This window comes from Panicum hallii, chromosome 9 (assembly GCF_002211085.1).
Source record: "Panicum hallii strain FIL2 chromosome 9, PHallii_v3.1, whole genome shotgun sequence".
Lineage (NCBI taxonomy): Eukaryota > Viridiplantae > Streptophyta > Magnoliopsida > Poales > Poaceae > Panicum > Panicum hallii.
Genome location: NC_038050.1, coordinates 10161419 through 10170923, shown reverse-complemented (window position 1 = coordinate 10170923; position 9505 = coordinate 10161419). Strand labels below are relative to the sequence as shown.

The following is a 9505-nucleotide window of genomic DNA, read 5'->3' as shown; positions in this document are numbered from 1 at the left end:
TGTTCTTGATAAAATTTATATTTGAGTAATTTACTCTTTCATAAACAAGGGGTGTCACATACTCTTAATGGCCAGTATTTGGTACATATAAGTCACAAATGAATATTGCAGGAGTCAGTATAATTCATCAAAGTTCCTAAAATATCTCCATTTAAATGGGGCCTTGATCATATTGCAAATAGAATGAAAACATTAAGCTTTTGCTGCTTGTAAGTTGTAATACATTATGTCTTTGTTTCAGTTGCGTTACTCACGCCCTTTCTCTCTGCATTAGAACTTTTCTCGACAATATGCTGATGCATACCTTCGATTTGAGAAGAAAGAGCTGATGCTTCAGTGCAATGGCAAAATTTGGGTCGTCCCATGTTCAAAGGTCGGCAGACATATAAGGCTTTTGGAAGCAGTTGGCATCAGACAACAATTTGCAATTGGATGATATCTGTCTCTTGGAGCTCCAGAGAGACAAGGAGTATACGATGAATGTGCATATCATTCGCAGTAGATGAAATGTTGTAGGCCTCTTCTGCTGGTACGGTCGTACCATCTTTTGCTGTTGGAGGAGTTTTTTCCCTTTCTGTTTGATCGATAAGCATCACTGCTAATGCACTATCTGTGATGTATGTTCTATACCCATCCACCTAGTTAGTTTGCTTGTGTTGTGACTGATCACTGAAGCATATGTTGCTATTGCATCTTGTGGGTTTTGGTCCTTCATTTTGTATGGTGAAGCCATGATTCCATGAAATATTAACAAATAGATTGCAGTATATGATATCAACAAACTACTATAAAGTTCAGTTGAGCTCTGTCCTGTCAGCCTTGTCATCTTTCTTCACAGGCACAACGGTTTTATGTTTCTCATTTAGGTTTATTTTCGTAGAAAAGATTTCTCGAATTTTTTTTAGTATTATATATCATGCATGTCAACTGTGAAGAATTGGCCAACCCTGAAAACAGAGTTAAGTGAAGCAAATGAATTACCGAATGACTTTTTAGTTATGAACATCTATATGTGGGGAGATTCTGAAAACAGATTATATGCTATCTTTGTTCTTTTTCTTACTTGGCCTTTGCTTAACTTTACATTTGATTAGTAATTTTTTTCTGTCATAAATCCAAGGAAAAATATCTTCTCTTCCCAATTAGGAAACCCCATACGTCTTTCTACTGCAACTAAAATTTTGAAGCCTTCAGTTTTGTAATCATTCCGTTATGACCATTTTCTTTTCTCACATTAAGACAATTTTTGAAAAAAAGAGAAAAATGAAGATAATCAAAGAAAAAAAATCATGAACAAGAAGATGCATATTGTCGACGTAACGTGGACACAGAGACGATTTCCTGTGTTCTGTGCACATCGGATAGCATGCCTGCTGCTTTTTGTAGTTTCAATGCGAAGTCTTTTGGGGACATGGGAAAGAAATACAGTAAGCGCCACACGTGTCGTTTCATCTGCTAGCAACATGCAGAACAGTACAAGTTCGACACCTGCAGCCCTTTGCTGGTAAATGTCACGTCAAGTATTGATGTAAACATCTTAGAGCACGGTTAGCGATGCCTTTGGGACATCGCGAAAACTTATTATTATATACTGCTGTAACAGTCAATAGAAATACGATAGAGCACTGATCAGATCTTCTGACCATATTTTTCATAACTCGTTCATTATATATATAATGAACCTTCACGATTTTGCATTTAATGTTTTAAAACTAGTTTCATTGAAATTTTGTGATTACGAATTAATAATATGTCGGAAACTTTATGGGTAATACCACTAAAATTTCCTATATTCGGAATTGCCATCCCTTAGGTGATGGCAAATTTGGGATAAATTTTTTTACAGTGGTATACAAGAATCATCTCAAACTATATAATGTGACCAGATGAAAATGAATTTGTTAAAAAACATTCCAAGTGTTATAACTCCGGTACCTAGATACATTAAGTCAAAGTTACAAATAGCAATAGTTTAAATCTTATCTATAAACAGTATAAATAATTTAATGGAGACTGAAAAAAACTGGTATTTGGTCGGTTAAGCTGCTACAGTACTCATCTGTCAGCTTTCGTGTATTTATCAGCCTCAGGAGTCCTCACACCCAGCGCCAAGGAGACCTGAAGTCTCTGAGCTCCCCTTCTTTCATTCGGCACTTCTCTCTTTCGATTTTTCCTTCTTTTTTTTTTTACCTTTCCCCTAATTTCTCTCTGTTCTTCCGGATCTTTAAAGAGTATGCAGAACTTGGACAAGAACTGCAGGGTTTGCATGGAGTGGCAAGAGCATTACTACTGGAGCCACATGGCCGATGACCAGAAGCACTTCTTCAAGCCTATGGTTGGGGACTTCACTGAAACCATGGTGAGGAACCATCTCAAGATTGCTCCTCGGTTTTCCTCCATTTGTGAATGTCCTGCTGGAATGAACTTGAATGATTTATTATTTCTGTGTAAATGTAGATTACTATTATTTTTGGGCATGCATGTTAGTTTATCCAAGGAATGTTATTTCTGTTCCTTCATTTTGCAGTGTTGCACAGTGTATTAGATGCTAGTTTCAGTATCCAAATCTCAATAGCTTTCTGGTTGCATGTGTATCCATTGTAAACTCAAGCAATGTTACTGGGCAAAGAAAAAAGGAAGAATTGCGTCACAAAAGATCTGTTCATTTCGCAGAGCATACCTGGCAGATTCGCCAACAATTTCAACGGCCACATCTCGGAGGTCGTCAGTTTGAAGCCCCCAAGTGGCAAAACATGGAGCATTGGAGTAGGCAACAATGCTAATGACGAGGTAATGCTCCAGTCCGGCTGGAAGGAGTTCGTCAGTGCTCACGGCATCGAGGAAGGAGACTACCTGCTCTTCAAGTACAGTGGAGTGTCCTCCTTTGACGTCCTGATGTTCGATTCAAGCGGCTGCGAGAAAACATGGCCCCATTTTGCCAAAAACCATGGATGTGAAAGGATCGAGGGCTCTTCAGGCGTCGAAGGAGCGCGGCACGGCTACCACAAATCCAAGGGAGGGAAATACCGCACACCACAGTTGCTGCCAAGCGACGAGGAGGACGAGGACGATGACGGTGACCTGGAGTTGGCAGTTCAGAGAAACACCAGCCGGAGCATCCCCAAACCATGCAAACGCAAACTTTACCGTGATATTGGTAGGTCACTGCTCACTGGTCGTATAGCGTCTGATTGTTTTGCAGAGGTAATTGTAGTCTGAATGTGAAATGAGATGATAACGTACTGCCTGCAGAACAAGTTCATTGCCAAGTCAAAAATGATGAAGACGATCTTGAGCTAGATCATGAGAGCGACGTGCCGGCCAAGACCGGGTACTACTTCTGCAAGAATGGCCCGGTGAGCGGGTACCATCTGACGGAGGAAGAGAGGGAGGAGATATCAGGCGTCCCAATCCCGGCCCAGCCGACGAACCCGGTGTTCGTGCAGGTGATGCACCCCAGCCATGTCCGCGGCAAGAAATCCGGTGTCGTAGTAAGTCATCTCCCTTCTGAAAACTATCACTAGAGTTGCTTTCTGCAACATCAATTTTGCCGATACGGAACATTGCCAAACCTTTATGAGATGTAAAAAAAAAATCATTATTCAGATTTTCCTGGGTAACCAATGATGTCGAGATTCCTTCACTACCTAGAATCTCAAAAAGGAGAAGATCTCATACAGTTCAGGATATGCTGATGAAATGCTTGGTCTGTTTCTCTCAGGCCATTTCTTCAGAGTTTGCGGCGAAGTACCTGGGAGCGACCCGCGGGGAGATCATCCTCCAGAGGGTCGGCGGCAAGGGGAAGTGGCACGTCCGCTACAGCTGCAACCGGTTCAGCCGTGGCCTCACCGGCCGCGGCTGGTGCGGCTTCGTCGGCGACAACGGCCTCCTCGACCACGACGTCTGCCTCTTCGAGCTGATCACGGGCATGCGGCGCCCGACCATGAACGTGCACGTCCTTCGCAAGCTGCGCGGCCGCTTCGTCCTCCTGCGCTGAAGCTCGTGGCTCTGAGCTTCCTCTTCTGGGTCTCTCTGGTGCGGCATGAAGCCATTGCTTTCGGCTCCGCAGTGTGCGACTATGTAGAGCTGCAATTACTTCTCGATAAGCAGCTCTTGTATTTTCAGAGTTACAAGCAGCTCTTGTCTCTGTGTGGTATGTTCTGACGATTTGTTTCGTCTCTGACGAAGATCTATCGCATTTGTGCACAACTGGTTTCAACAGCTCATACCACCAACTGGTTCCAGGTGACTAATGGATAGATGCATATTCTTTCAATAGGAAGCACATTTCTGCCTCCCCAAATTCATTCCAAATATTGCACAAGAAAACATGGCCTTCGTGCACATGCTCACTCAGCAAGAGGCACCAGCACGCAATGGAAGTTGATATAACATATTGGGGCATCATGAAAACAAAGCAAAATGAAACCTTCGTTCCATGAAACTGACCAATGACTCGGACACTGTCAATAACACACAGAACAGTTGGTAGCTGATTAGCATGTGATTATTCATTATATAAAAGTTGGAGCAAGTATAACGTCAATTGGTCTAAGACACACGACCTAGTACTAAGAACTCTGCAGAATGCAGGAAAAGCGTGCCAGCCGAATGAGCTTCCAAAAGATGCAAACTCCAAGAATTGTACTCTCACATTGAAGGATAGCAACAATTAACATTAAGTACCTGCAAATAAGGTCACAGACAAGGTAGTGAACATATATTCATAGAATCTCTAATCAGAATACAAAAATGTTAAGTTCACATACTAGAGTATTTTTTTTAATCAAACTCATTTTAAGTGGGAGGGTGGGAGGGTGGAAGAGGTGCATATTAAGTGAAAGAGTCGTAGCAGTTTCATAAAATCCAAAGATTCTCTCAATGTGTAGTGCTACAGTGGGAGGGTGGAGGGCCAAAGGTCTCAGATTGCAAAATATATATAGAAAAAAGAAAACAAGATAAGATTTCTTAGATTACTAATGCCATATAACCACTGGCGGAGCTACAGCCAGGCCATACTGGGCCCTGGCCCCCCTGTCATCCAAAATTTCCATTAGTTAAAAAGTAATTTTGACACTGTGCATTGGTTTAGCAGCTCAATTAACAAAGGCTGCCCCCACACCCCTCTGATTCTTTGGTCAGGCTCCGCCACTGCATATAACATAAAGAACTCTACCATGGTGGAAAAACCTATACTCAGCAGCACTGACCTTGAGTAACATGGTAAATATAAGTCTCTAATCATCAAGTGACGTTGCAACATTGCATGATATAAACTCCCTAAGCTATGTGATTAAACTTTAAACAAGTGAAGATATGAATGGTTTCATTTTAGCCTCCCTAAGTTCATGTGCCAGATTTTATACAATATTTGTAGTTATTTGCATTGGATAAATGCTTTCTTCATGAGATAAGATCACCAAAGTAACCACAGAAACAATTTGTTTTTAACAGCAGCACCTTTGCCATGCTTTAAAACTGCTTCCCAAGCATCATGCATCATCGCCATTTCCTAATAGAAATCCTCAAATCAACCTTTCGTTATGATTATTGCAAAACTAATAATTATGATCTAGGGTATGTGTACATAAGGAATACCCATGATTCCAAATATACATTCTAGATGTGCACTCGTAGACTAGTGGTACTTGCACAAAGAATCTTCTAACCTCAATCAACATGGAAAATGAAATAAAAAACACTAACATCTATTGTGCACCAAAACTATAAAGTTAATCTCCAGTTATAGTTAAACACAAATTTGTTGATTGAGCATAATAGCACATTTCGAGAAACTTGAATCACACACACAAAAAAGCAGCACAAATGCAAAAAACTTTGACAAAAAAAATTCTCTAGATCATTTTCAAACCAATTAAACAAGTTTCTCCAGAAAGCAAGATTTCTGCTCAGACTCACTTCAAGCAGCAAAACAAATGTATGAGTAGGGCCCAAGACAGTAAGCTTTTTGATGCTACAATTTCTTAACCTCACAAATCATTCATACTGTATTTTTCTAGTTTCTTAACTCAGATAACACTAAGGAAAATAAGAGGACCTACATCATATTATGGAATGGGGTACCAATCAATCTGTCTGGTCTCTTCATCAACCGTCTTTTCCATTTTGGCCTATCAAATCCCAAATTTTGAGTCCTTGTATTAGTTGTAAAACAACTTTATAAAGAACAAAGGATAAACCCTACAAGCTGCAACAAACTACTAGAGTCACTGACAACAAACTAACAGGCAAAAAAGTCAACATTATCTCATGGTGTTAGCCAGTAGTTACATAGTTAAAATTGGTCGAAAAGTTAACAGAACCTGGAGGGCTAATAAAAAGTATCTAATTACTGCAATAGATACATTGTGTGTGTAACTGTCCATTGAAAATCGCCTGATCATAAATGGAAAAGGAGATATTTTCATGGTCGTATTTGGATATAGGAGCAAAAGAAAGTGGTCTATATATTTCTTGCAGAATTTTTTTTTCAATTTCTCATCTTGCCATGATGCTGAAACTTACTTCCAATCAACCTGCTCATAATGCCATGCACTAACTTAACAATTAAAAATTATCAACTTCCAAGATGACCTATACTTTGGCATTCATGTGCCACACCAACCCAATTTCCACCCAATGAACCCACCAGGAAAGATACAGTGATACTAGTTCTAATTATCATCTTGGAGAGCATTTCACCAATCAATTCCCAATCAAAACCATGACATAATCAATTAGGAGATACATTTTACAAAGATGTACTTCCAAACTATAATTTAAGCGCTCAAAGCTGCAATCCATTCCTGGTTCAACAACTATGCCAAATTCATAAAACAGTCCCCACCACACAGAAAGAAAACTCCAAGCAAGCAATCCTCCCAACTCACATGTACTGAATCAACGCGCGACTACGAATTCACCAAACACATCTAGGATGAAAATGAGCAATCTTAGATGCAAAAATGAGCAATCTTAGATGCAAACATACACAGTATCAAATGCCGATAGAATTGACATATCACGATGCATGATCACTAACTTGCTAGCGATCCTGACAAGTGCGGCAGAAGAGGGTACCCTGGGAGAGCTCACAGCACGCCCGCACGCTCGCCGCCGTGTGCCCGGTGAGCCTCGCCACGACCGCCGGCGGCGACCCCGCCATCGCCGCCAACGGCCTGCACGGATCAGAAACCACCAGTCACCCACCATAAGGCCGCGTCTTCCTGTAGGAGCTAGGTTCCATTTCGATTTACCTTGCGGTGGCGAAGGCGAAGGCGGGGACGCGGCGGCGAGGGGCGGCGGGGATTGGGGCGGCCGCGCGGACGCGCGAGGCGGCGGTGGTAGTGGAGGAGGAGGCGCGGCCACGGACGGCGGCGAGGAGGGAGCGCGAGGCGGCGCCGCGCCACGCCATAGCTTAGGGTTTTGTCGGAGGAGGGAGGAACGAGCGGGCTGCGGGAGGCGGTGGCACGGGAATGGAGGAGGTGGATTTCTGCTGTTTAGGGATTTATGGAAAAATGATACAGTACTAGGCTTCAGGCCCATGGCTATGGCCCATGACACTTTCTACTGAAAATTGGGCTGGGCAGAAATAGAAGTGCTGTTGCTATTTGGGCTAGGCCTATAACCATTTTGGGAACCGCAAACATGAAAAAATGAAACATGTCGGCCTGTTGGGCTATTCCGAAAATCCAATCTTCAGTTTTCACATTGCTTTGGGTTAGGGGCCCAGCTCAATATAGTGGATTAGGTCCAGCCCTGTATACCTTGGTTCCTTATTTTCTCGAAGTACACTACTCATCCCAACACATTAACACAAGCTCACACGCCGTCCTATAAATGTACACATATGCACCCTAACCTATGGACGTATATACCCTATGAAGGAAAATGAGCAGCACAAATTGAGAGAGACAAAGTCGCAGCATACGCATGTAAACTACTACCGAAAGAGATACAAGACACATCAAATACAGAATGCAATATGTGAAAAAATATGGTGAGATAGCTTATGCATATATATGATACTACTCTCTCTGTCCTGTAATATACCTATTTCTAAAAAAATTTCAAACAGATTAAGAATGGATAATAAAAGTCTATATTACCCTTCTTTAGTTACCATACACTAACTAAAAGAACTAGCCTACCAGCCCGTGCTCCCGCACATACTAATTAGAACTAATACAAAAATAAAGCTTGTAGTTAATAATTATAATTATCTATCTCATGTCCACTTTCATCTATTAAATATTCTAACACATACTCTAAAATACATATTTATCATTATCTAGTTGCAATAGATTTTATTTTGCATCACACCTCCATATGTGTTTGATATATATTTAATTGAACCATTTATTTGTCAATTGGTATTCTTATATCTTCCATCATACATGAATACATGCTCACACATATCGTGGGTAATATTTTTATATAAATAATATATTAATAATGATAGACATAGTAATTCAAAATTTTATATTAGTGCACTTTAATATTTTATTATGATTATATAATTTAGATTTAGATTTAAGGGTTACTTTAACTTTTAATAATAATATAATTGAATAATTTATATCCAAATTTAGGGGTTATTTGCATTATTTTTATAATGGTATAGGTGAGTAATTTACATAAAGATTAGAGGGTTACTTTAGATTTTTTTTATAATGGCAGAGGTGGATAATTTAGATACATATTTAGAGGGCTATTTTAGTCTATTTTTATAATGGTAGAGATGGGTAATTTATCAGGAAAGACCATTATGGTTAGAGTTGTCGGATTGATTGTCGGATGTTTCTTATTTTTGTGAGAATTTCTAAGATCTCTCTATTTTTTTTAAAGAGTGTCCACCTAAGATCCTTGGTGGCTTCATATGAAGGCTTGCCTCTAATTAGTAATGGTAAGATAATTATAGATTTTGTATTTAGCTTGCATGCAAATCTGCATGTTATAATTAATTTGCATGCAAGGAGGACTATTTTAGACATCGCATACTAATAAATCTACTTATAAATTTAAAAGTAGCTATATTATAAGATAAAATTTAAATACTGCAAGTAACTATATTTTAGGACGCTCGGATGCACAAGAAAAAGACTTCCCCGGGGGCAAGCTAGGAAAGACCGATGCATGCATGCATGGATCGGTGGACGGCGACTGACGTGAACGCTCTGGCTGCACCTGCACCTGCACGACCCGGCCCCTCCATGCATGCATCTCTATGCGTGCATGCGTGCTCTGTGTTTGTTCGAGCCATCGAAATCGATCCGGCCGGGACGGGCCCGGCGGGGGCAAGCAGCTAGCTCGATCGATCTGTGTATCTGCCAGTGCGGTCTTGGACTTCGAGCTCATCGGCACTGCATGGTATCCTGTTTCCTCGCTCCCGTACGCTGGTTGGTATTGGTACGTAGGGACACCACGCAGGTGCACGCCTGCATGCGCGGCAGGCACGCAGCTAGCTCTCCGATCCGTGTAGAGCTCTAGTGTCAGCGCGAGAGTG

At 41.1% G+C, this 9505-nt stretch overlaps 2 protein-coding genes across 10 annotated transcripts; one reads left to right on the top strand and one right to left on the bottom strand.

The window, feature by feature from the left end:
• The first annotated feature begins 1934 nt into the window (after positions 1-1934).
• LOC112877412 (B3 domain-containing protein Os03g0622200-like) lies at positions 1935-3997 on the top strand. The gene is made up of 4 exons (XM_025941711.1): positions 1935-2359; positions 2674-3157; positions 3253-3491; positions 3722-3997. Exons 1-4 carry the CDS (start codon positions 2234-2236, stop codon positions 3995-3997), a joined length of 1125 nt encoding a protein of 374 aa, XP_025797496.1. The 5' UTR covers positions 1935-2233.
• Positions 3998-4368: 371 nt separating this feature from the next.
• On the bottom strand, positions 4369-7483 carry LOC112877413. Of its 9 annotated transcripts, XR_003225480.1 has the most exons (5): positions 7257-7483; positions 7081-7178; positions 6063-6131; positions 5461-5512; positions 4369-4686 (listed from the first exon to the last, which is right to left on the bottom strand). XR_003225480.1 is itself a non-coding variant. In XM_025941714.1 (4 exons), exons 1-3 carry the CDS (start codon positions 7412-7414, stop codon positions 6109-6111), a joined length of 279 nt encoding a protein of 92 aa, XP_025797499.1. In that variant the 5' UTR covers positions 7415-7483; the 3' UTR covers positions 4369-4686; positions 6063-6108. The 9 variants fall into 9 exon arrangements, 4 of the variants coding, with proteins under 4 accessions (XP_025797499.1, XP_025797500.1, XP_025797498.1 ...); XR_003225477.1 differs by lacking the exon at positions 5461-5512 and having other exon boundaries at positions 7043-7178; XR_003225478.1 differs by lacking the exon at positions 6063-6131 and having other exon boundaries at positions 7043-7178.
• Positions 7484-9505: the final 2022 nt, after the last annotated feature.